Consider the following 27855-nt stretch of genomic DNA (forward strand, 5'->3'; position numbering starts at 1 on the left):
TATTTGTCTATTTTTCTGGCAAGAATGTGAAAGAGATGCCCTCAAGTAGAGCAGTCGTTTGGGACCATCTGGTGATCTTTGAAATGGAGGCTGGCAGTGCAGAGGAGCACCCTGAAGGAGACTCGGTCCCCCAAAGCTGAAGCACATGGGTGGCTTTGAATGATTCTTCTCCTGCAGTTTTAAAGACAAGATAAATTTGTTGGTTGCTTAAAGTCTACCAAACGCCAGGACTTTCTGACACTTTAGGAACCGCTTACTATCTAAATACACCAATATCACTGTGCCATTAACAGACACAGACCGCCACCGGCCACCCCTACCACGTGTGTTTGTGTGTTCTGTGTGCACAGATGATCTCCCGTGTGCTTATGGAGGCCAGAGAAGGACACCGTATCTTCCGGTCTATGATTCCCGGCCTTATACCCTTGAGACAGAGTCTCTAGCAAACCCCAGTAACTCGCCTGTCTCAACACTCACACTGTTGTGGTTACGGATACATGAGGCCTTTCCTGGCTTTTAGGCGAGTGCAGGATCCGAACTCAGATCCTCAGGATGACACAGTAAGTGTTCTTACCGTCTGAGCTGTTTCTCCTATCTCCATAGCTTTTGATATTTTAATATTTTTAAATTTTGATTAGAGTGTCAGAATTAAATCATCAATTATATTTCCTCCTCCCTCAAAATATTTTTACCTGAATTTTTGGTGTGGCTCCATGGCAGAGAGGGCTCTGACCTCCAGCAGCTCCCTACCCCCATATACACCAAGGTTTTTTTCGGGGGGGGGGCGGGGGGGGGAGTGTTTTTCCAGCCAGGATTTCTCTGTGTAGTTTTGGTGCCTGTCCTAGATCTCACTCTGTAGACCAGGCTGGCCTCGAACTCACAGAGATCCGTCTGGTTCTGCCTCCTGAGTACTGAGATTAAAGGCGCGCACCACCACTGCCTGGCCGGAGAAGTTTTTATATTACCCTATCAAAAAATTATTCTAATATATGCTATATTATATCTTTACAGCTATATAGAAAAATAAATTATGTAGTAGTTTAAACCTTCTTACAAGTTATATACAGCAAAACTCTATTAATTTAAATTCAAATCATTTTCAATTTCAGGAAATCAGCCTGACTACAAAGATAATCAACTCTAGTCTATAAAACAATAAAGACACAATTTAGATACTATTACACAGAGGCAGTTTAGTTTCAGGGGTATGGAAAAGCAAACTGCATCATATGTAACACACGCACACATGCATACACACTCATAGAGGCCCCGAGACCTCTGTATTCTGGTTGCACATTTATAATTGCTCTTACTCTCTTCATAAGATGGAATTTGAATCTGGCAACATTTGCTGTTTATATGCAAATGGCCACTGCTAATTATAAATGGTGTTTGTTTCTGGTCTGTCTCGTTTTGTTTCTCTCAGCCATTACGGCAGCCCCAGAATCACTACTTGTAACACTTTATTAGTAATTACATCTACTCTAGCAATCTTTTTCCCAGAGGTTCCAGGAGAAATGGAGTCCTACAGAAAACGATAACAAGTTTGAATTCTTTGAAGGATAGCATATATAAATAGATGGCAGATGGGTGTGAGAGAAGTTAATTCATGACAAGCAGTGGGTACCTTTGGTTTCGCAAATCTTGCTTGAGGCTGAGAACCATCTTTCTTAAAAATGTATGTTGCCTGTTTAGAAAATATCCCACAGTTCAGACTGTCATCAAATTACAACTGGCTTTCTGGCCAATTCATCTAAATTAATCTGTTTGGTAAGTATGGAAGTAGCTTCCATTTTAAAATTCTGCCGATGGTAAGAGCACTGATCTACATGTAACTGACAGCAATTTAGATTTTGAGCGTGAGACTGTTAGGATAAAAGCAGACTTTTGAGGAAAGTAACTTGGCTCTGGTGAACACAACATTTTGAAGTGAAAGAGATTAGGGACAGAGAGACTAATTAGGAAGATAAGAAAACTAGGAATTACAAAACATGGCTAGGGTATGGTGATAACAATGGAAAGGAGGGGGGAAACTATTATATTGTAAAGAAAGTTTGATGCCAACATTAATGACCGCTTGGATATGAAACTCTAGGGCGTTAGGAGGAACCAGAATCAGCACAGTTCTGAGGAAGAGTCCAAAAGAGTAATGACATGAAAGAGTGAGTGTACCAACTACATAAGTAGCAAAACTACTTTTCTCATAATTCTGAGAAAAGTTGCAATTACGGGTTTAGTGTTAGCTACATTAAGATCAATATATGGAGACTGTAGTACGTAAACATGGTATCCTATAGACAATCAGCGATACAGGACTGGAGAAACACAGCAGAAAGGCTATCGATTCACTCGGCAGAACACCGGCACAATCAAGTCTGTACAGGCGTCTCTGGGCAGGCTTCTCCTATCATTCTCCGTGACATCGGTGTACAAAGGTGCCAGGTCCAAGGTCATATGGCGGTGTGAATGTATCCTTTGTGGCCAGGCTCTGGATGGGCATGAACAGTGGAAGAGACACGAGCTTCAAACTACACGAAGCTAGAAGCTAGTCTGTGGAAAAATTCTCCTAAGCGTCGGTTGTGTGAAAAGCTAGTCAAGTCTTGCCATGAGTTAAATGACATTTTAAGAACTCTAAAATATATTTTTGAAGCCTTGGAATAAAAACCAAAGTGCAAATGAAATGCAAACATTTGATTCAATACATTTTGAATATACCATTTTAACTGTAATTTGGACAGACTTTTGGAATGTTTTAGTTCAACAAGTGAGAAATGATGTCTTCTGACTTGGATCTCCACGCAAGGCATCTTTTGTGTCATCCGAAAATTGATTTATTAAAAAATAAAATAATAATAAATCAACATATAATGAAAGATGAAGCAAGAGTAATATAAATCATCAAAAGTTGTTCTGACATTGAAAAATAAAATGTGATTCCCCAAAATTCAGATCATGGGAGAAGGAGTGAGGCAGTGGGAGATGCTTAGAAGAGAAGCCCTGGGCAGCCCCCTGGATTATTTAGTGTCATTAACCGAGAAGAGTAACTCACATGGCCGCACTGGGGAAGTCATTTAAATTTCTTACATTTTAGTGACAAGAATCCGACTATTGGTTACGATCACTTGACATGCATGATGTGCCTTTACAAGGAGGGCATCAGCACAAAATTGGATAATGACTGTCATTCACTCAAGAATAAAGAACATCTGAAATCGTCCCTTTCATAAAAAGAAACTGATCAGAACTTTAAATCTGTGGCCCACATCTAAAGGAAACTTACTACTGTCTGCTGATACTTTGTGCCAATCCTAAAATTTACTGATAATTACCAATGAGGAGTTCTGGGAGTGAAATGATCCTAAACTGTCAGTGATTAAAAGCACTTCTATTAACCAAGAAAAGATTGAAGATTTCTTCTGTGGAAAATACTACAATGTTGCTGTGTCTGAAGAGCCCATCAGACTGAAGCTCAAAAACTACAAAGATATAGTTAGTACCGGATATGAATCAAGTCACTGACAAGTTCAAGTCACAGCATTGCATTTTAAAATGTGTTAGCTTTGTAACAAATGTTATTCATTCATCCTTTTATGATTCTGTGTAGTCACACTTGTGAATTCTACATACTGTGGCTTGCATAAGGGTCCTCCAAGGGTCTAAGTGCCCAAGTATGGGTCCCTGGAATGCTGTGACTGGGATTTGGTGAAGCCTTCAGGAAGAGGAGCCTATAAAAGATTCTTGAGCAGAGAGGGGATCTTGTGGGAGATCCTTCAGTCAGTGAAGGATGCTCTTGAAGAAGACTGATTCCTTTGTCTTTCCGTGTTTGCCTCCTGGCCAAGAGATGAACAAATCTCCTCCACCATGATGTGCCTACTCACTTTATTACAGGCCTGAAGCGGTGGTACCACTGTTCAATCACAGGCCAGAACCTTCCCAGCTGTGAGCTGAAATAAACCTTTTCTCTATCAGTTGCCTACCTCAGAGACTTCGCTGGAATGATGCAAAGCTAGTACATTCACGTGTACACACACACACACACACACACACACACACACACACACACACCTCACTTTTGTGTATATTTTGTTGCCAATCTTGCTGCGAGCCTGGCACAGTCTGCTCTGGGTGTTCTTGTCCATGGTTGAGTGAGGGAAAGAGGAAGAACAAGTAGAAGGTGACAGCTGTGATCTGGGTGTCTGGAAACAGCGTAGAGGCACGAAAGGCTGTAAGAAGTTACTGTGGATCTAGTCCGAAGCAGCCCTACCAGGGCTTATTGGTCAGCTGGTACACACCTCTCAGGGCTCAGCTTGACAGCTGGATGGACATCAACACTACGACCCATGGAACAATGGGAGGGACATAAGGGAAGCAAAGTGGCTGGTTTTGTTTGGGGCTTGTCAAGGGCATCATGTCTTCCCCTCTGCCTTGCCTCACTTCCCACAGTGCTTGGTTTGATCTACTAGAGTCCTGCTGCCTTAGACTGTAAACACAATGAAGGCAGGAACTGACTCATTTGCCCTTACTGAATGACAGATTTCTTTCCAGTTGAAATTTAACCCATGTATGTGTCAACTACATACCAGATGTTCTACTAAAACTAGACTCAAATCTCTTTCATAAAATAATTAAAATGGGTAAGAGCCAAGATTGAGGGTAAAGATGCCAGAATTAGCACTTCAGGTCTGTCCCTTATTGTCTGGGTGTCTTGGAGGAGCAGCGTAACTTCTTCCAGCCTTCCATTCCTCATCCAAAGATGAGGATGAATATATACCTAGGATTATAACAAGGTCAAAAGTAAAACAACGTATGCAAAATTCTTATCATGGCGTCCAGCATGCATCAACACTTAACAAACGTTAGGATGCACTTGCCTGTGGTTCTCTTTCTGGTACAGATAATACCTTCAGCACGGATACCACAAAATCAGTGTAGTGGAAAATGTGAAGCGAGAGAAGTCATATTTTGAGCATAAGAACATATCTTAAATAATTTCAGGACAAGATAATAGGTTTCTTCACTCTTGCAGTCCTAAGGGGAGAGGGGGGAGGACTAAAAGGCACTGTGGGCAAAAATAGAACGAATTTACCCAATTCTTTACCGCACTGTTTAACCTCTGCTTCCTTAATCATATGCACAGCAGGGGAAAGGATGCGCTAAAACAATTCATGTGTCAGGAACAAAGCAGCCGCAGATTTTAGCTCAAAAATCACACTAGGAAAACCACCCGTTGGAAGTAAAGTAATAAGGCCAAATTTATTTTCTTAATTGAGTCTTGAGTTACAAGCAACCCTTTAATTACATTAATCAAGAGGCTTCCTCTCAGCAAATGATGAGGGAAAGGCATTGTTGAAACTTTTGCTGAATTCGTTTCTAAAAATTGCTCGATATTATTCAGACATATGGAAAATAGGCCCCTTGATTTATTTTTCTTCTGGTTTTTTTTTTTTGTCTTTATCTATTCCTTGTAGCCATAACAAAAGATAAACACACACTGACTTCTAGACATGACTGTAAGTCACATTCGAAACATTTAAAACATTTACATTTTCATGTTTTTGAATGTTAGCAGGCCTTAACTAGACTAAATTACTTTGTTGTTGTTAAACTTTAACAGCATTTTTTTTTTTTTACATTGTTCCAATTTTGGAATTTTTGATCTATTTCCAAGAAAATCAGCTCTGCTGATTGCATGACTATCAACCAGAAGACTGCTTACCTACGTAAGGAGTGAAAAAAAACCTAAGGCTTATGGGAGATCAAATGAGTTTGCCCAAAGGTCATGTGATTAGTAAATGTCAAGGCTGAGTCTGGACCCAGACGTGCCGGCTTCATCTCTTTGCAAACTCTATGTCAATCTTTCGCTCTGGAATGTTCTTCTTCTGTCTCTGTTCTTTAATGCGTGTTGTGACTTCCCGTGTTGGTCTGTCTGTCTTCCACCCTATTCAACCCTGACTGGACACTGCTTCTCACCTGACTCAACCTGGGCATTATCTGCTCACCAAGCATCCCTGACTCTTCGGCTTTCCTCCCTCCCCTGCTAATGAATAGGCTGCCTGTTAGCTGTTTTTCTAGAATACTCTAAATACACTTTGAATAAGTATTTCTCTTGTCCTCCATACCTCACTGCATACTGAACTGTGACCTGTTTGGAAGTAAGGACTAGATTGTTCATTGCCGAGTCCCAGACCGATAGTGCGTGGCCAGTAAGGATGCCTGGGAAATGACAGAATAAATGAGAAACTTGGTTGGTTTGATAGAGGACCTTGATATATAGCCCAAGCTAGCTTTAGACTTATAATCCTCCTGTCTCAGACTCACTCCCCAATGCTGGCATTATAGGTATATGCTGATATATCTGGCTATAAATGAATTTTTAAAATATGGACTTTTTTTGCAAATGGAGAATATATATGTAATATATATATGTATATATATATATATATATATATATATATATATATATATATATATATATATGAAAGCCTTAAAGAAATGCTAAGAGTTAGACTTGACCTTTGAAGACATATGGAACTTACAGAGGTGGGCAAGGGAAAAGTTAAAATTTAAAGTCAGTTGTTTGGAATAAGCCCTGAATTGAAATGCTCAAATTTTAACATCATTACAGGAAATACTTTTTAAAATCTTTTTTTATATATATATTTCTGTCATTGACAGCCACATTTTGAGAATGCAATAAAAATATTTTACAGTAAGGACCATAAGTGTATACATTAAACATTTTCTATTTTTCAGCCTTTAAAAATCATTGTCGCCTGGCCGTGGTAGCACACGCCTTTAATCCCAGCACTCGGGAGGCAGAGCCAGGCGGATCACTATGAGTTCGAGGCCAGACTGGTCTACAGAGCGAGATCCAGGACAGGCACCAAAGCTACACAGAGAAACCCTGTCTTGAAAACACAAAACAAAACAACAAATTATTGTCGCCGTATCATTTACATAGTGTCTAACCAAACCTGAGAAAAAGAGTATCACCTTTGTAGTGTCATTGAAGCAACTCAGAAGCAATTTCATTGGTCAAATATTTTATGAACAAAACTGGTCCAAGACAGTTGTTGTTTCTCAGGTAACCACAAGCATCCTTACTTCAAGATGAAGCCAGGAACAGTGGTGCACACCCTAACCCCAGTGGTCCAGAGGCAGAGGCAGGAGGATCTCTGTGAGTTTGAGGCCAGCCTGTTCTACAGGGAGAGGTCAGAGCTGTTACACAGAGAAACCCTGTCTCAAAAAAACAATGGGAAAAAAAAAACAAAAATAAAACCCAAGATGAAATTGAATTCGATAGAGTGAGTCTCCTGTAGATGGTAGGCCTGTGCTATACCTGCAAGTCAGTCTTTCTCACACTAGGAAGTGCTAAGGAGCCAGAGCCACTGTCTTCAAAAGGAGGCACTATTACCTTTCTTTACCATGCCTAGACAGCAGCCCTTGATCACCTTGGAGCTCATTTAAAAAAAAAGAAAAACTTGTACACACGGCATAAGTCTCAGGAAGACAACAACAGAGGGAAGTGAGATGAGTATCTCAAAAAGACATGAGAAGTTCTTTGAGCAGGAGGTGAAGCAGGCGTTAGTTTTCATCCTATTTGCTCACCTTCATTCATGAACTTACATTTTCAGTAGATTACCTGTTTGGGACTCTTTCTGGGGTTAATGCACAGTCCTTTGAAAGGGTAGCAGCCTTTCGGGGCTATGCCTGTGTATATACATACAGCCAGCAATGTTGTCAGGAGCTGTTGGGGAAAGGGCTCTCTACATACGTGTCAGGAGTTAGCAGTGCTTGAATTATTCTTATAATTAGCTCTCAAATGTGCTTTCCATAATCTATCACAGGTCCCGCTAAGTGTAAACATTTTAAATAAAAGTAACCATTGGTCAACACAGTATTTCTCCTATAAGCAAAGAAATATATATAATATTTATATACATATACATATCAAAGAATATAATCAAAGAAATATATATATATATATATCAAAAATTAAATTATACACAAATTCCCCAAGAGCCAAGTCTATTTTGACTTGTTTTTGCTTTCTAAGTTGTTTATTACCATTCATTTCTTAGGCCCTGGGTCAGATTGTGATAAAATGTTGGCTGACAGAGGTGTTCCCCAGTCCCTGCCATGCCCTGCCCTTCCTCATTCCTCTCTATGGCTGTCCCTGACTGGCCTGTTACTCCCATGTCACCTACATAAAGAGTTAATAACCCAGTGTCCCTCCACTGTAGCCATTTTTGCACAGTATTATAGTTGATTGTACACGTGTTTGTTTCTCCAGCCTGCTAACATCTCTAAATCTCTCCACTACACCCCCTGTGAGGACAGAAGTCTTGCTTATATCATCTCTAATATATGACAGATGCCCAGATCAATTGAGTGAATCTAAATACACAAGAGACAAAAATGTATACGGTACAGTATGGAATTTGCTAGCAGAGTCACAAGGAACTAAGCGACAATTTTCATTTGACATGAATGCACATGTGCATTACACACACACACAGACACACACACACACACACACACACACACACACACACACACACACACCAAAAGAAAAAAATAATAAAGCAGAAGTAGGAAATAGTTTGAAGGGATACAGCAGGGGCTGGAGAGATGACTCGATGGTAGGAGTGCTTGCTGCTCCATCATGAGGACTTGAATCTGGATCTCAGAACCCACAATACACAACTCATAGATTCCTTAAACTCCACCTGTCGGGGATCTGATACCCTCTTCTGGCTTCTTTGGGTATTGCACGCACATGTGCTCATACACACAGAGAGATGCTCACATATGCAAACATAATTAAAAATCAATCTTAAAAAATAAAAACGAGAGAGCTGTGGGCATTGTCCATTAATGAATGTCTTAAAGACCACTCAAGTCCCATTTCGGGCACTGTGAGAACAAAAACTGGCCACAATACCCTGGCAAAGGTACAGGGAGAAGTCTACAGAATCCAGGCCTGGGCTCCCCAGCTCAAGCCTGCAGCATCAACCCTTCACTTTCATCAGCCCTATATTTCACTCTCCTTCAATATCCGTAACAGCAAACATAATCATAAAGCCTTGCTTATATAAGAGGTTTCTCTTGTTAGCACACTGAGGCCAGTGAAGCCTTATAGGGTCTTGACGTGCACTCTCTCGGATGGTTTAAAAGAGATAACTTTGTGTGATTCATTGCCATCTAGTTCTGGATTTTAATAACATGACTCCCGAGTTTTACATTTCTTAGAGAAGCAACTTGGTTAAACCCTTGCCACTGTTTCTTCCTGGGGTCATCTGGACTCCAGTTCCCAGACTATCTGTGAAAAGGATGTGCTTTCTGTATAGGGAACAATCGTAATCTATCATGGCTGGTACCGGGTCCGTGGATTACGAGTGTAAAATGTCAGTCCGGTGAATTAAAGCTTTGTTGTAGACCAGCTTGCTACACAATTATTTCCCATTCATGTCCTATAAATCAGCCTTGGTCTCCAGCAACCAGAGACTTCCACGAAGCACACAAAGCACCTAGGTTTTGTATTAATTGTGCTGTATGGTGCAGCCCCTAGAATAGTATGACATTACTGCAGCCCATGGCTTGAAAAATAAATTTCCCTGTAACTGGAACCTATTTAAGGGATTGTCTATATTCTCACGTGTGTGTGTGTGTGTGTGTGTGTGTGTGTGTGTGTGTGTGTGTGTAGCTGTTTGGTATTTGTGTTGAAATAATAGGAAGAATTTAAATAGAAGCACTTCCCATGTTTTATCTCTCTACAAACAACAACAACAAAAAACATAATTTACAATAAATTATCACGGCATTTGGTGGTGCAGTCAGCTTTGCTTTGTAATCTCACACCTAACCTGGCAAGATGGCACTTCAGAGAAGGTAATCCGTACAAGGTACCTCCGGAGGTGATTAAATCTGACAGATGCTGGGGAAATGGTGACGTTCCGTGGCGCACCAGCAGACACCTTAGAAAATTCTTGTTAAAATAATAAAGCATCTTACGTAGCGATGGGAAAACGGCTGTGCTAAAAGAACCGGCCAGTTTACACTGTTACACTTTCGTGTCGAGACCAAAGGAAAATTATCCACCAATAAGCAACCGGATGAACCAATTATTGCAAAAGAGACTGTACAGAACAGTGGTGATTTAGGAATGCGGAATATTATCTTCCCAGATGTCCGTATTTACACATCACCATCAAGCCCAATGAGAATAAAGACTTCCACTACACACAGAAGCTAAAGAAATGGAGTGTATCTTTTCATAACATTTTGATAGGCTCCCTCCTCTCCCAAACATGCCTTAAACACCAGCTCCATCAAAGGTAAAGCCTTCCTTTCCTCCCCGGGCAGTGACGACGATCAGATGGTTAGTGTTTACAACAAGAGTCACAATCAGAGATATGTTAAGGCTTAATTGCAGACTGTATAATTAGATTAACCCAATTAATGAGATAGCTCGGTTTCACAAAGCACCTTTATTATTTGAATGGTTTTGCGTCCCGGTTTCTTATTTCTAGCAGGGGAATCTTGAAACAGTTGCTTTGTCCTTGGTTGGTTTTAATTACTGCAGCAATGTTAGCTTTTTCCAGATTGATAGGGCAATGCGTGGCAGCATCATATTACAAGATACGCTGTTTTCTGGTGTTCTTACGTAAGCGTCTAATGCACAGAGTTCATTTATCAATTCCAGCAGTTTCCTTGAATGGAGTAAATTAACATGGACCAGTTTCCACTGCTGTGATAGCAACCCTCCATACCTCCATGGTGCTCACGTAAGAGTGAAAACCGGAAAGACCCTTCAAGGGTCTTCCAGACCTGTGAGTCCCTCACTGGGGAGCAGGCTCCATTATCCTGAAGTCTCAGGCTCCTGCCAGCCTATCTTCATGTTATATAACTCCGTACAGCATAGACATCCTTTAGAGGAAATCTAAACATGAGAAGAAGAATTTTTAAAAATGAGTTACCACACCACTGAATACTCTAATAAGGAACAGTCTGAGTTCAGTATGTGAACACCTTACAGGAGGAGAATCTTAAAACTCTGGTCTTTTATGGCTATCAGGGAAGTCATGCAATGGAGACTTATTTGCCACACAATAAGTCTTACATTTAATTATTGCATACATACCATTACTGTCCCACTACCAGCCACCCACATACCCATGTGCACACATGTACACACACACACACACACACACACACACACACACACACACACACTTTAAAATATTTCTATACACCAGACATAGTACAGGTACTTTACACACACTGACCTAAACCTCACTTAAAACCCACGTGCTGGACAGCCATTGCGTCTCCATCTTAGAGACTGCCCTGACCTTGGGACCAGAGATGAGCTGGCACTCCAGCTGCTGTTTGTCCCTTATTCATGGCAGCGACCCTGTGTCAACACAGCAGGTGACATCGTCTGTAGTGCTGGATTGTTAAATACAGTCTGCGGAGTATTTCTAACTGCTCTCCTCTCTTTCCCACTCAAAGAAAGGAATGATTTGAAACGTGAAAATGGGAGTCGAAAACCCACAGGGCAGAATCAGTACCACAGTCCCCACGGGACAGCTGAGACACCCCAAAGGTCTCAGGAGGGTCATGTGGTACCATCCTGAACTCCTTCCACAAGAGTCATGGATCAGATCTGGAGTGAGGGGCCAGGTGGACAAGGAAACCTAGCCCACAACAGAACTAATATCTCATTCACCCAGCTTTGACTTGAAAATCATATCAGCCATGAAAAATTATTTCCCCACTGTCTTCCGTCGTCCTGAGTCATCGGGCCATATTTAATTTTAATCATTAATATGTAAAAATAATAAAAAGCCACAAAAAGGAGTCCGTAGTCAATTTTCTGATAAAGTAAGTTTACTCCCTCCCACCACCATTTGTGATTTAAATGGCCTCCAGAAAGTTTTTTTTTTTTTTGAAACTAAGTGTTAATTAAAAATATGGAAATGGATTTCAAGCGTATCACAGGGCAGGGTACGAGAGGTCGGCTCACACAACAATGCCCACCCCTAAAAACTTTTTTTTTTAACTGTCTGGTTATTAGTTTTCCACGTTCCTCTTCCTAGAGAAGTCTGTGATCCTGGTGAAAACAGTAATTACTGTGACCGCCAATGGGACGAAGAGCTCGCTGAGCCAAGCGTGGACTTCCGTCACCACGGACGCGGATGCCGCTCTTCTACTACGATACAAATGAGTCATGGTCTCCCACTTTGCTGTCACCCCGACCGATGCTTTTTATAGAGCGCCATGTTTAAAAGAAAATCCAATCCCCCATGCCTTAAGCGCAGGCCTTCATTTGGGGACAAGCTCTCTTTCTGAATTTAATCGATCGAGAACTTTCCTTCTCAGATCCCCAGTCCTTTTTTTTTATTCTGAGCTTCCGTTTTCTCACCCATAGACTACAGATAAATATTTCAGCCAATCAAGAACCGCTGTTGTGTTGGAATTACCCCCGCCCCCTGGATAAGGTACTACCGGGTTTCCTGCCAGCCACCAATGGGGGTCGATTCAAGTTCTGAGTGGAATTCACTATTTTGTGTCACCTTGGCTCAGTCATTTAACATCTTTGGCTTTTAGATGTCACGATGTCAATAAAACCTCTCTTCACAATGGAGCGTACGTCATTGTACAAGAAATAAATGCTTGTAACATGCTTTGTAAACCTGCCCCAGCCCAGTTCTCATAAACATAAACCTCCTCAGCATATCTTTTTCTGAGCGGGGGGCCTGGTTCACCCACTGCACCCACCGCTCCACCACCCACCTTCCTCAGGGTCCTGTGAGCCGGGTGCGGCCAAAGATAAGAAATGGAAACGCGCCGGGCGGTGGTGGCGCACGCCTTTAATCCCAGCACTCGGGAGGCAGAGCCAGGCGGATCTCTGTGAGTTCGAGGCCAGCCTGAGCTACCAAGTGAGTCCCAGGAGAGGCGCAAAGCTACACAGAGAAACCCTGTCTCGAAAAACCAAAAAAAAAAAAAAAAAAAAAAGAAATGGAAACGCAATGCAAAATCTGCGAATCTTGGTCCTGGAGTACGGCATCTCCACTGCCCTGAGGAAAGTCCATGGCGTAGCCCTAGGACTCTAGATGAAGGAGTGAGGGCTCTCCAGACTGTGAAAATACACTGTGTTTAGATTAACGTCCATCACGGCCTTGGGAGATGGCTAAATAGTAAAGCCCTTGCCATGCAAATGTGAGGACCAGCATTCAGATGTTTAGCAGCCTGGTGGACGTGGTGGCCCACCTCTAACTCCAGTGCCTGGAGGATGGAGCCAAGGGAATCCCTGAAACAGGCTAGCTATCTAGACACAGAATCTGTGAGCTCTGGGTTCAAGAGAGAGACCCTGCATCAGGTAGATCTGTGATCAAAGAAGATGTCCAATGTCAACCTCAGGCCTCTACAGGCATGTTCACTAACATATACACACATGCATATTCACATGCACACACCTGCCTGTCCACTCACGTGCAAACACGTATGCTCATATACTACACACATACATGGGCAGCAAGCAAAAACACCATCATCAGTCAATTCATACGAAAGCTTAACTGTCCGTTAAAAATACTGTGGAGGGCAGACAGATCAGTGTGAATCAGATTGTCTGATTGTGTACTCAGAGGAGTACTATTCGGGTACTGCCTCCATGTGATGCAGCCAGCTTCCAAATGGGACCATTTCTAATCACACCTTTATCAAACCAAACTGCAGCTTATCAAACAAACTAGATCACCCTGAAGTGTTTTTTGTTTGTTTGTTTGGTTGGTTGGTTGGTTGGTTTTTCAAGACAGGGTTTCTCCGTGTAGTTTTGGTGCCTATCCTGGATCTCACTCTGTAGACCAGGCTGGCCTCGAACTCATGGAGAGCCACCTGCCTCAGCCTCCCAAGTGGTGGGATTAAAGGCATGCACCACCATCGGTACCCTGAAGTGTTTTAAGTGAATGCTGCGTACCCTCCCGGCACACCTCTGACCCACGGGTCTCTGAGAGATGCAAGACACGCTCCCTTGACTTCAGGTTATTTCCACAGGACAAGAGGACATGGCTCACACACAGCAACAACTAAGGGTCACTGTGACAAACACCACTCAAGGGGAGAAGGAAAAACCTGACTGCAGGGAATAAATGGGTTCAGAAGACCAGAGGGAATGATAATGGTGGGAGGCAGGGGAAAGGGATCCCTCGGAGGGCGCAGTCTGGGAAGATGGAGGTGAAAAAGGCGCATCTCTGCACTGTCTTTCCTTCCTTTTCCTTTTCTTTGCTTTCACCCTTCCTTTCTTTAGTCTTCTGTTGGCAGCGGTGGTGATGGTTCCTGTGTGTGTGTGTGTGTGTGTGTGTGCTCGCGCGAGCGCGCGCGCGCGCGGACCCTCCCACCATGGGACACATGCCGAGGCCAGAGGACAGCTCGGCGGTAGTTCTCTCTGTTTACACGGGTCCTGGGGACTGAAGTCAAGAGGCCAGGCTTTCATAACGAGCGCCATGATCTGCTGGGCCACCTCACAGTCCTTCTGTCCTTCTTTAAACTTCCTTTATCCAATAAATATTTATGCAGGACCCACCGTGTTTTAGGGACTTCGCACGTTGGAAAACAGTGAGAAAAAGTTAGTAATCCCTTACGGCTGGAGCCCCCAAGGTCTGTGAAGGCAAGAACTTAGACTTCAAAGATGCAAATGAGCATGGTCCAGGAAAACAAGGGGTATGGCAGACATCATGAGACATCCTGGAGGTGTCCCCCCAAAGAGTTTTGTGGCTGATTTGCTGGTAGACACAAGGTGGAGGGAATAGCCACTGTGCTTCGCGTCCAGTAATTGTGCAGCTACTGATGTCACTCAGATAGAAAGGATGGGAGGAGGAGGAGGCGGCTTGGGAAGCCAAGAAAACCGAGAACGGAGCAAGCCCAGGCCTGTGTAAAACTCCGGTAAGCAGCGAATGTCGAGTTGAGATACTCTACATCACTACAGAAAAACACTGGGTCTGGGCAACTTCTGACTTGTGTAAACAGAGCAAAGGCCACGTGAAATTCAGTAACATGGCATGTAACTCCTGTAACTGGAACACAGACGACCTAACGAGACTCAGAAGGACTTCACGAAGAAACAGCTCAGACACAATGGGAGCAGGAGGAGCCAATCTAGGACTCCAACAGACATTGGGGGAGGGAGCCCAGATTTCTAGAACATTCCAGCGTAGAATCAAGATATCACCTAAATATTTCACAGATGCATTTAAGACTAAACTGGCATAATTTACTTTTTTTAAAGGTCTTTTTTGAGAACTCTGTGTATGAACAACGTTGTCCACAAGACCTGACTTAGATGTAATTACTAAGATTTCTCATCTGATGGAAAACTCCAGAACCTTAGAGTTCCTTCAAGCCTGTTCTCTGCAGTCTGTGATTTCCCCAGATGCTTGTCATGCAGACACACCCTCTATATAGAATAAAGAGCTGACCATGGAAGAGGAAGGGTCAGGGCTTCCCCCTAAGTGAGTCTACCTTTACAGTAACAAGCTCCAAAAGGTGACCCACGCAGTGATATCTCCAACCCAGGAAGACCTTTTTCTGCCAGCCTGGGGACAGGCACCCAATACAATTAAAGAATCAGCTAGCCAGATATTAAAAGAGTGGAGAACCGAGGAGAGCTAAGCAGAGAGGGAAATATTTATAGCTATGACAACATGTTTCCTAATAATAATTTATGAGCCTATCGGAGAAGAGGGAAGCACGCAATCTATGCATTAAAAAAAAAAAAAATCCAAAATGTAAACATCGTGCCCTCGGCAAACTTTCTTTAGTTAAAAATGAAGGAGGTTGACTGCATGCAGCAAATGGCTGCATTTCCGTGGTCTCTCGTTTCCTTGATGCGAAGGGTTACGGGCTGATTTACAACTTCCCGTGCTGTTTTTCAAATCTATATTTGTCAGCGCATTTTTTAATGTCAGATTACTTAAAATAGATGCGTTGGGTCTTCGCAGTCAGGAACAATAACATCCATTGACTTCTCTAAAAGTTCTGTAGCAGTTTGCAAAACATCCTAAGTGCCGAGCCTCCCAAACGTCGCATTTAGAAGTTAAATTCATTTCACTCCCAAACATTATATTTCTAACTGATATTCATTTCTCTGTGGTTTCAAGAAGTTGTTTTGGTTTGGGCTTTTTTGTTGTGTGTGTTTTGTTTTGTTTTGTTTTTCCTCTTCCCAATTTTCCCGAGAACTCTAGGACTGGAGTTCAGTCAGAACCCTTTGAAGTTTAGTGAACTCTGTCAACGCTTCGTCCAAATAGACTCAACCTCCTCTTGCTCCGGGATTTTAAACTGTCAAAATAACAGAGAGCACCCCAAGCCCCACCCCACCCCCGCAAAGACTAGAACCCAAAAAAAAAAGTTTAGTATTTTCCATTGCAGTTTCTCTTCTAACCATTATAATTTATTGTCTGCAATAGTTTCTACAAATTACAGGTAGTTGGCTATTGGAGAAAAGAGAGAATAACCTAAAATTTGAAAACCATGAAATAGCTTCATCTGTATATAAGCCCTCAGCAGGGCTAATGGAAATGCAAAAGAAAAAAGTGCAAAAATCTAGATTTTTAAGTTTCTAACTGACAATTCAAAGCAGGCTTTCTACTAAGATAATCGCTTAGCTCATCTCTCTGAATCGCCAACTGACAGCGCTGTTTAATTCCAAATCCTTCAAAAAGAGATTATCTGACATCCTTTTTTAATACTAAAATACTCAGAAATAATACAGCAGCCTAAATGAAAGCAAACAACAATGCATGGATGACTACAGTGTTTGTAAAATACTTCAGATTGTCTACAGGTCCCTATCGTCGAGGGTAACATGGTCTGGTAAACAACCATGCTGCAGGTGGTCTAAAAAAATATTCTGAAAAATCATTCGGTGTTTCCCAGCTATTTATAACCATGTTTTCAACTCTCCCCGTGAGGAAGCTGCCAGATAGTCAGTCTAAGAATCAAAAGTACAAAGCCAAATTTAGTACTTTCAAGATCACTGATACTTCATTTTTACAAGAAAGACCTCGAATGCCCGCCTTGTAAAGCCCTGATTCTTTACTTTTGATTTAAAAAAAAAAATTGTTAAAGGGAACAAGTGAGATCTAGGCCACCACAGGCCACATTTGACACAGAAAAACAAAAGATAGACGGATAAATTAGGCAAGGAAAAGAGTAAAATCCCCTTTATCTACTAAGTGAATGATTTGCCTAAGTTCTGATAATGTGGCACAGTCATGAAACGCCTAATAATACCAAAGAGAACATTCTTGGGTGAGGGGAACGCATCCAATGAGGTGCCATTGGATGTGTTTGATATTTGGGAGACTGTCAGTGAAGGAAGCACTGTGGTAGCACATCCTACCGAGTTCAGAGTTCATCAGGTTGCCTACGCAACATTAACAAACACAGATAGTGTGGACCCATGTCATCAAATATGGCTGCTGTAGTCTGTCTTCCAGTGACCCCCATCAGCAAGATGATCCTTTGAATAATAACAGTAATTATAAATAATAATACGGTTTAATAATACCTCCCCCTTTGAAGAACGCCCAGCGTTTTTATCTGCATTATCTAATTTGTGCTTGAAACAATTCAATGTAGTAGCCAGGTAGCAATTATCATTACCCTTGTTTTATAGATAAATAAACCGAGGCCTAGGGATTTTCTTCACATCACACAATTAGGAACAGAGCCAAGCCCAGAGTCTATAATTCAGCTCTCTCTATCTTCCAGATTATTGTGTCCTCAAAAAAATATCTGGGCATCTGAAGAACAGTTCTACCCCTTAGAAAATGTTTGTACTGGAGCCAGACCAAAACATCTTTTGCTTCTAAATTGCATTTAGACTAGAGAAGGTAGGCCTTTTCTGATTCATTAGCGAGGGTCTGGCTATCTGCAGTCATGACGAGAGGCACACCCAGGTTCTATCAAATGATATCACTGGCCCCAGACAGAGGAACACTTGCAAATCTCAAAGTCTCTAAAAGACTCTAGAACCAGTTTATTTAATTATCCAACTTTACACACACACACACACACACACACACACACACACACACACACACATTTCAAACAAGAGCAAGTCAAGATACATTCATAAAAATGGGCTCAAAGTGTTAACTGATGTACCCTAGCCAGATTGCAAATTGGTTTTCTGGGGCTTGCCAATTTAAATTCTTCCCTGCAGCTTCAGCTGGAGTGGGGCATCTTCATTTCCTGCCCTGACTTGTTGTGCTGTGTTACCAGTCCCTGTTTAGGTGATTAGTATGTGTGTGGATCTGCTGGACCCGAAGCTCTCTTAAGTTATAAATGTTCAAACTACCAGTGTGCTGTGGGTAAAAATAGCACTTGTTATTAGATGTCAATTCATAGCCTGCAGGAGCCTGGCAACGTTTTGAACCTTTTCAAAATGTAAATACTGCACATTAAGCATAGGAGAGAAAAATTAATGTGCTGCTTCTGCAAAATCATTTCCAAGTCAAAAATCCAAAGGAAGAGGAGGAAGAGGGAGGATGAGGGGGAGGAGGAGGAAAAGAAGGGCACTTCTAACAGAACTGGAATCTGCAGCAATGGGTATAATAAGTTTGTAAGGGCCGGAACACAAAAAGAAAACCACTGTAGAAGTAGATTAGTCTCTCTGATCATCTCCACTTTTGAATTTCCTCTTTTCATTTTAAGTTAATGGCTTCCGTGCGACCTTGCAGGTACCATTCATGTGCCACTACTTTAGATGCAGTGGATTGTGGGCAACAGGGCACCGTTTGTTGTTGTTGTTAATTTTTTTTTTCCAGAAGCACACAAGAGCTTCTTCATTAGACTTGCAAATGAGTCATGACTTTCCTGGGGAGGGGGGGGGCGGAGGGGGAGGAAAAGGACAGTTAAAACTTTACAAGAATTGTTTTGTGCCTTTTCCCTTCAGTTAATGGTGGGGAAAGTTGGCAATCAAGTTTGCTTTTTGAAACTTTGACATATTTTAGAAAGTTCTGATTTACATATGAAGTCATCCTCCAACAATTCCAAACAAATGTCTTTTCAAAGCAAGCCTACTTTCTGCCTTTGGCTCACAACCGAACTGAGCAGAGTTTTTTTGCTTTTCGACCACTCAAAAGAGTGGAAAATTTGTAGCCTCAGTAGATTCTTTAATGTTACAAATCATCTAATAACAGATGTTAATAACTGCAAATTTGCCACCTTAAGAATTTTCTAATGGTACAAATATAACCCACAAACCACTTGTGGGTTACCCATTCTCCAAAGATTACTAAAGAGAAGCGGTGTGTGGGAGATCAATACTTTTGGAAAGGTTAGTTCAGAAAGTCTGGAAGACAGAGTGAAGTACCACAGCATGTACCACGTGACATCTTCACATGACTTCTCAGACACACTAAGATCTGGAGACAGAGTCTGATTTCCTATAAGCATGTTTTCAGAGCCAAACTGACCCTCCAGAAGAGGTCAAAATTCCTAGCATTTATTCCCATGGTAGATATCCAATTCATATTGGAAACACACATTTCAAAAGATTTCTAGTGATTTCATTTGGCTCACAAGTAAAGGGCTTACATTAAAAAAAAAAAAAAAAGACAGTATTTGATGATGGAGTTTTGTACTGATGAATATAAAGTTATGCCAAAAGCCAGTCGTTTGCTATTCCTTAAATACCGTAGCACAAGTCAAGTAAAGCATGGATTACAAACCACCTTAAGTAACACAAGTGCAATGCACACACAAAGAACAATGTAGCCAGCTTCAGGTAATTTCCATGTAACAGATAACATCTGGGGGAAATGCAGAAAGTAAGTTATGCAAAACTAATTTGCAAGTGACCACATCTGTGGACGTTATTTATTGCATGTTCACTTAACAGTCCATTATTCTGTTTAGAACTCTCTTCTCTTCTTTATTAGAGCTCTTAATGTACTCACCTTGGTTCCAATGGCCTGCTCATAATCAGAAAAAAAAAAAAGTATAAGTGGCATTCATGTGAAGCAGCAACGTGGCTGTTTTTATTATATCCGTTTGTGTGCAAGCATTCAGAAACAGCAAGAGAAACACACTGATTGCTTCACATCCAAAGTAATACTTAGGGGTATTTGAAAGTCAAGCAAAACCAGTTATTTGGCCAAATGGATGTGTGTATATATCAGAAAGCCCTACCTTACCTTTTAAGCTCAGCGTTAGGCCTGAGGCAAGTCACTTCAAGCATTTCCCTTTGGTTCTTGGTTTGAATGTCATAGTCTTCTGCTGGGGGTGACTAAATCCAGACCAAATAGGTTGTTTAGGCTTTTTTGTTTGTTTGTTATTTGTTTATATATTTTTAATATGTTTACTTTATCATCTTCCTGCTTTTATTTTTCCAGATTTAAAAGGTAACATATTAGACTTTTGAGGGGTAAAAAATATGAGACAATTGCCATTCTACAGGAATGTATAAAAATAGTTATAAAACTGGCTTTATTTAATTTGCTTCAGCTATTCGTAGACTTGAGGAAATTATAATGTTCTCTCAGAAAATCTAACTCAATAAAGCTGACCATGTCTCTCTGTTTTAAATAGATTTTATTACAGAGCCAGTGATGTTGTAAAACATGAGGTTTTGTTAAAAAAAAAAAATACAAAGGCCTAATTGTATTTTTTAAAGAAAGTATTGCATCAGACGGTTTCATTTAAGCGTGTTTGCTGGCTCCGCGTGCTCACCACAATTATTGATTCTAATTTCCCTTGTTTTTTAAGGAAGGCGATCACTTTCCATGGAGGAAAACTCACTGTGATACTTGGGAGCCTTTTGTTTATTTCGAACTCTGTATTTAAAACGGCACCTTCGTCTACTGCCTAACACAGCTAAATTTAATTCTTGGTGAAGGAGAGAAACAGCTGTGGCTCGGTTCATTAACAGTATGCAGAGCATGCAAAGAAAAGAAACTCTCACCCCCTCTCCTGTGCATGAATTGAATCAATTTAATAGTTATATGAACTACACACATTACAAAAAATCAAGAGAAAGAAAACCTCAACTGTCAGCCATAATTTCAGCTTCTGGGAATAAATGCAAGCTTCAGCCTACCAAAGAAAGGAAGTAGGGAGCCAGAGAGGTCCAAGTCTCCACATGCGTGTTAGGGCACATCTGTACATGCATGTGCATACACATGCACATTAATACATTCATTCACACACAGGTACATAGACACACATACGAGATACATTCACATACACATCTACATTCATACAAACATGCACATCATATATACATACACATAGATGCACAGATATACATACATATATACACACATACATACACTCAGGTGCATGTATACATATACACATAGACACACATACAGCTACATATTTACACAGACACATATGTGCACAAATACGTACATGCATATACTCATACACATAAACACATGAATACACACATACAGAGAGAAAAAGGGAGAGCAAAAAAAAAGAAGAAGAAAAGAGGGAGAGAGGGGGATGGATTGCTAAGTGGTTAAGGCTCTAGGGGACCTGACTTCAGTTCCAAGCACCCATGTTAGGCACCTCAAAATTCCCTGTAACTACAGCTCTATGGGGATCTGACACACTCTTCTGGCATCCCAGACACCCCAATACATACATACATACATACATACATACAAACATACATACATATCCTTTAAAAGGAAATCAATCAATCAATCCAGACCCCAGAGGTATGTGGAGCGGGGGAGAAAACGTAAGACTTGAACACAAACATCTGTTTGCATTTAAGTGTAGAAGCTGCTGAGGACTAGGGGCACCAGAGGGCCAATCCGATCGTGGGCTCCGCTTCACCAAGTGGAGAGACTCTCTGAAAAGAATGTCAGGAGGTGAAGACGAACAGGCTGAGAGCCCCAGCCCGTGTGCCCAGAGCAATGTGGGTGACAGTGAACGACACAACATTCTACCCCATTGAAAAGATAAGTGTGTGCCCCCCCACTCCCTCCACCCCCCCGCCCATAAGCACATGCTCGATGCCCGCAGCTGGCACTCTTTCTTCTCTTCACAGACTCCCTCGTCACCATCGCCCCCCAAACACATTTCCTACGCTCAAACAGCCCGTTTTCCCCACGTCTCTGATTCCCACGGGCAGCTTCTTCATTTTACCTGTAACGCTCAGAGGACCCTGAGGCCTGATTAGCCCCTTTCTTGCCCCGGGGAAAATGAAGAGCAATATGGGAGTTTGCAAGCCCAGCATGGGGGTGGGGTGGCACATAACCTCGAGAAGATGGGGTTCCTTTACCCACTCTCCCCTCACTCGGCAAAAGGCAACAGCTTATGAATGTGACGGGAAGATGTCTCCTCAATATTCTGATGAACACTGAATCTACTCAAGATAAACAGCAGGAATGATGTCATCTAACAGAATAAAAATCAAAGCTTAGCAATATCAATAACTTCCCAGGATGGCCACTTGATGACATATTACAATTTACTGAAAATAGCAAAAGTGAAGACCTCACTGCCCCAGACTCTAACGCCATGGATGTCACTAAGTAATTATTTGATCCCAGACCAATCATTTCATCACTCCATTGCCAAACATTCTTGCTACCATATATCTACAACTAAACAGCAACTACCTATATGGTCATCAAAAAAAAATTAATAATATAAATTCAGCTCAAATGCATACACATTGGTAAAACCAGGGAACAAATCTACCTCCAGCACTATCCAAAGCCTATAAAGGAAAAACATTAATATTTAAAAGATGGGATGTGCCAGGTGGCAGTGGTGCACGCCTTTAATCCCAGCACTCAGGAGACAGAGCCAGGTGGATCTCTGTGAGTTCGAGGCCAGCCTGGTCTACAGAGCAAGATCCAGGAAAGGCTCAAAGCTCCACAGAGAAACCATGTCTTGGAAAAACCAAAACCAAAATAAAATAAAAGATGGAATGTAACAAGAGAACTTAGAAATGACTGTATGATTCTTTTGTGATTTTTTCCCCCACAAGCATCCTAAGATAGTAATGGGGTGGGGTATGCTTTTTGAAAGTTCCGCCTTCCAATTTGTATGCTCAGGTCCAACTCTGTCAGTACACCAGTGAGTGACTTCATCTCAGAGCTCCGCTAACAAGCCCATGAGAGTTTACTATGTAAATTGGAACACGTTATTGATTTATAGTGGGGTATGTAAAAGACATAAAAACCAGAACACTCAAGTAGGCATGTCTTTACAGATCAACTGAGATGGGAAATTAAATTATAGTCAAAAACATTGCTTGTTAAACATGGAATTAGAACAAGAGGAACTAATTAAGTGATTCAGAGGTTTAATGCTGTTAGTGCTTGCTCTCTTCTTTCAATCTACCTGGTGGTGGCGGGATGGACCCTGCCAACCTCGGCACCCATGGCTCTCCTTGTCCTTCACTGCCGTTGGTGACAGTCTCCCTCCGCTTACATTTACATCCTCTTAGCAAAGACGTGTGGACTGCTCACAGTGAAGTCCTGCTCCGCTGTGAGTTCTCAGTGAGTCCCTCTGATGATTCACACTGCTCTGGTTTTATACACATATTGTACTTCAAAGATTCTATTGTGTTCCACTGCCATGTTCTGTGTGTGTGTGTGTGTGTGTGTGTGTGTGTGTGTGTGTGTGTGTGCGCGCCTGAGTGTGTGGTGTGTGTACACGCACGTGCACCCACCTGCATGTAGAAGCCACAGGTCACCTTTGTGTGTTGTACTGTCCCCTTTTTTTTGGATGGGGGAGACAATGGAGCGTCCCAATGATACTCAGGGACACCCCCCCCCCGGCCCCTGCCCCTGTCTCTTACACAGCACTGGGATTACAAATGCATGCTGCCATGCTTTGCTTTTTTTTTTTTTTTTAATGTGGGTCCTGGAGATCAAACTCAGGTCCTTGGCAAGACCAACCCCACTACTGGGTTGTTGATCCTGCTAAGTCATGTCAGTCAGCACCAGGCTGTTACCGGGTATAGAATGCACCATACCCTCTGCCAGGAATGGAGGAGACAGATGCACCAGGGGTCTGAAGCTTGGCTCTCTCCCTACAACAAGCTGATACACAGGGGCATGGGGCAGGGAACAAAGCAAGTGAATGAACCCTCAACCACAGAGTACAGAAACAGTAAGCAGAAAGCGCTAACCATGAGGGAGAGATGGTACTTGGAAAGCACCAGGCAACCGAAGCGGGCAATGGTATCAGAGAGTTGAGGCAGATGGTACTTGAAGAAGACACCAGATCTGGAAACGCGCCAGTAGTCCTGTGAGGGAACCGGCTGAGACAGTGCCGCTCAACCAAAGCTCTTCTTTTCCAGCAAACCATAGAAGTGGTCAAGCCTGCAGACTACCCTTTCCCAGCCCCACTGGAGGAAGGAATCTCTTTGGACATCTATTCAGCCTTCATAGATCGATCGCCAACACCGGAGAGTGAACAGAAGGTAGGCTTGAGTTTGCCTTTGCTCGCCCGTTAAGCATTCATTATGTCGGCCCAAGGTGGAAAGAACCTCACGTTCTCCCATTGTCTTTGCCGCTGACTTTTTCCCTAGCCAGTAAAAATATTCTCTTCAGAGTTGATTCACACATAGGCCAGCTGATGGTGGTCAGGAGTTTTTAACTCCTCCCCCATCACCCCCTATCCTACCCAGGCTCCACCTTCACAGTCCCCAAAGTCTCTTGTAATCCCCGAGATGTGTGGTAACATAAAATCCAAGTCCCCGTCCAGTTCACCATCGCTCCTGGGGTGGCCGTACAGAGCACAAGTGTGAGGTTGCCTAGAAATCGCTGAGCACTCCAGTGCTCGCTTGAATGTTGTTTTCTTTCAATATTGCATGTGTTTATTTCCCATGTCTTAGGTGCCGGATCAAGAGCAGAGCCCTCAGGAGCCCCAGCCAGAGACCGAAACGGCAGAGGTGGATCCTTTAGTTGGCTTCACCATTGATGACGTAAAATCAGCATTGGCTCGCGTGACGGATGAGGTTTTGTTGAACATTCAGGTACTGAGCACAGGCAAAGAACTCCCCTTTACGCTTGGCGAATTAGCCAGCGCCAGCCTCGACATCTGTAAACACTGTCTGCTCTGGCCAAGCAAGAGCAAGGTTTACGGTTTGCACACTTTATCTTACAAGGCTACATAATCCTCAGCTGAGTCTTCTGAATTCAGTAAGATCACAAATCAGATTTGCCAGCAATGCCTCGTGTGCTCTGTGTTATCAGCTTGCAAAATCTTTCGACACTGAAACCCCAGAAAAGCAGCACTCGGAAGACTTTGAGCCACATTACACTGTAAACAGGCCTTATGCAGGAGTAAATGACACAGGCTTCTGAAGACCGAACGCTGCCGATCGCTGCCGATCGCTGCCGATCACACATCATGTTTAGCTAAGTCACCTCACCCAGTTTCAGGCATGAAATTCTTCTCAAGCACTTCCCTATCTTCACATATCACTAATTGCTAAGCCATTTGCACCAACGGTGCCCAAAGAATGGGTAGCAGGCACCACCTCTGGGCAGCTGCCCATCATGTCTCAAAGGGTTACTTGTGTTTAATACTTCTTCCCCATGCTGTCCAAGAAACAACTACTACTACCTCCACGTAAAGACTTACAGGAATCCACATGATTTTTCTAAGCCAAATGCTTACATAAAGTGAATTGCATGTTTTGGGAAATGACCATAAAACACCACAGCACTTATGCATCTAAGGGGAAGCTTTCCTTGTTATCTGAACTTGGGACCATGTATAAAAAGCGCACTGTATTAATAACTAATTTGGGAAGAGTAAAAGCTTAGGTTGTCCTAAGCATACCTTGCTGCCCGTTTAATCATCAAATGTTATTGCAATATTTACACAAACATTTAATGATCCGGTGCCAACAGAATCAGGCAAAGTCCCCCAGCTTAATAAGGGGTGTTTAGTGTTTACCAGAAATAGTGGAAGAACACGTTTTATACAAAGGGCTATTGTTAACAGCCCTGTGAATGTAATAACTGGTTACTGTGTAGAAGGGCAGAGTGTAGTGAATTAAGCTGAGTTCAGAACATACCTCCTTTTTAGATTTGATAACATTTCCTCTAAATATAGTTTATGTATAATCATTGCCCAGGGCTCCTTTGCAATCCCACAGCTCTGAAATTATTGCCGAGGAACTACTAGCCAAGCAAGAGAATTGTTCGCAGGACCCACAATTGAAAACATCTTTACCAAGGCCATGTTCCATGAAGGGAACTGCATGTTTCTAACTATTCACTGGTGGTTTTCTTTTAGAGGATTGGGGTCTACAACATTGGCACCTCTCTTCTTTGACAGAAAGAATAGGGTTGGTATATGGGCTTCTTGTCTTCAATTAACATGAAGCCATCTGGAAGTCAAGTAGCTTGTATACCTAAGTGCAATTATGCACAGAGAGAACATGGACCAGAGTAGAGCTACCTAGACTTCATAGGTACTGTGATTGTCTCTGTGCTGGATGGATCTAATCAGCTTGGGCAAAATTACTGCTGACTTTTCAATGAAATGGCAAGATGATGTAGCTTTCAGCAGTGTCTGAAGATAGCCAACCACCCTGTGTATTTTCTCTCTGTAATCCTACTAGCCTCCATGCAAGTGAAGAGGGCCTTTCTGGTGACAAACAGGACCCAGACAGATTGCTATTTGTCTCACAGGGGCTGTGAGCCTGGTCCCAGTTGCAACTCCAGCACCAGCCAAGGAAGCCACACATCTAACACTAGGCCCAGGCCCCTTCGACTGTTCATACACCCATGGCTTCCTACTTTCCTGGTGTCTGCCTTCCTCTTGGACAAATTCCAAGCTGGGCCACTGCCCTGAGCCTTGCTTCAGTCTTTCCCTTGGTGTCAGACAGGCTAAGTGACTTTCCACTTCTAAATGATCCTAGTTCTAAAAACTGCCACACCCCTTTTCAAAACCGTGTGTGCTTGACACTGGATACCCGCACCTGCCGTATGCGCTTAACACATTTTGATGTCAGTGTTTGTGAGTGCGCCTTGGTTTGTTTGTTTTTTCCTCTTTTTAAAAGTCATACTGTTATTGCAGTTTTTGAAGAAAAAAAAAAGCAAAACGTCAATAGAGAGTTCATATTTCAGTGCATTGTCTAGGAGCTATTTCTCTATTGTAATTCCAAGCCAATATCAACTTCTCTAATACAGAATCTCCTGGAATGGAGTGTAAACCCTTAATATTTTATGTCCTTCTACTTATTTTTCCATGATTCACTTTGTAGTTTAGAGATTTATTAAGAATGAAGTTACCTTGGCCCTCAGACGTCAGTTCAAATCACAGGAAATAGACCAAACATCTTAAGCCAATATAGTTTAGCTATTTTCATTTTAAAGATACATTCAGAATGAAGTTAGTTCTGCTGTGAGTTGCATAATAAAAATAACACCCAATGGAACAAACTTTAATGTATTTAAAGAATAATATTCTAGAGAAATTGGAATGATAATGCCAGACTCTTGCATTAAATGTTGGCTGTTGGCCTTGACACAGCAAAGGAATAAAATAATGTCAGAAAAGGTGAACAGAATTTGCCATCCTGCCATTTTCGATGTCTCAGGTCAACTTCGAATTGTCCAGGTTAGAAAAGTCATCCAAGGTAGTGGTCAGTGAAAGCTACTAAACACAGTGCAGGGTCTTCAGAATAGTTCCTAAAGGAGATAGACTCCGACCCAGCCCCAAACTGAAGGTAATGTGTCTGAAGTCAGCAGCATTCTGAGGCGTAACAAGGATGAGAGCAAACCAGCAGGTCCAGTGAGTAGCCACGGGGTCCTTTCGCTCAGTCTCCACTGGTTGTACCTAAACTAACGTGCCAATCAC

The 27855-nt window shown here is 42.2% G+C and overlaps 1 protein-coding gene across 5 annotated transcripts in view; it reads left to right on the forward strand.

Moving 5' to 3' along the window:
• The window catches only part of Cabcoco1 (ciliary associated calcium binding coiled-coil 1), a 134090-nt gene that overhangs the window by 100282 nt on the left and 5953 nt on the right, over positions 1-27855 (forward strand). For 4 of the 5 annotated variants that reach the window (XM_076557049.1, XM_076557050.1, XM_076557048.1 and 1 more), the window contains 2 exons: positions 24338-24460; positions 24875-25015. In XM_076557049.1, the coding sequence (XP_076413164.1) occupies positions 24338-24460; positions 24875-25015 (264 nt within the window). Of the gene's footprint in view, positions 1-12101; positions 12618-24337; positions 24461-24874; positions 25016-27855 lie in introns of those variants that run through there. The other variant, XM_042265955.2, reaches the window with a different exon arrangement.

Source organism: Peromyscus maniculatus, chromosome 21 (genome assembly GCF_049852395.1).
Source record: "Peromyscus maniculatus bairdii isolate BWxNUB_F1_BW_parent chromosome 21, HU_Pman_BW_mat_3.1, whole genome shotgun sequence".
In the NCBI taxonomy this organism is placed as follows: domain Eukaryota; kingdom Metazoa; phylum Chordata; class Mammalia; order Rodentia; family Cricetidae; genus Peromyscus; species Peromyscus maniculatus.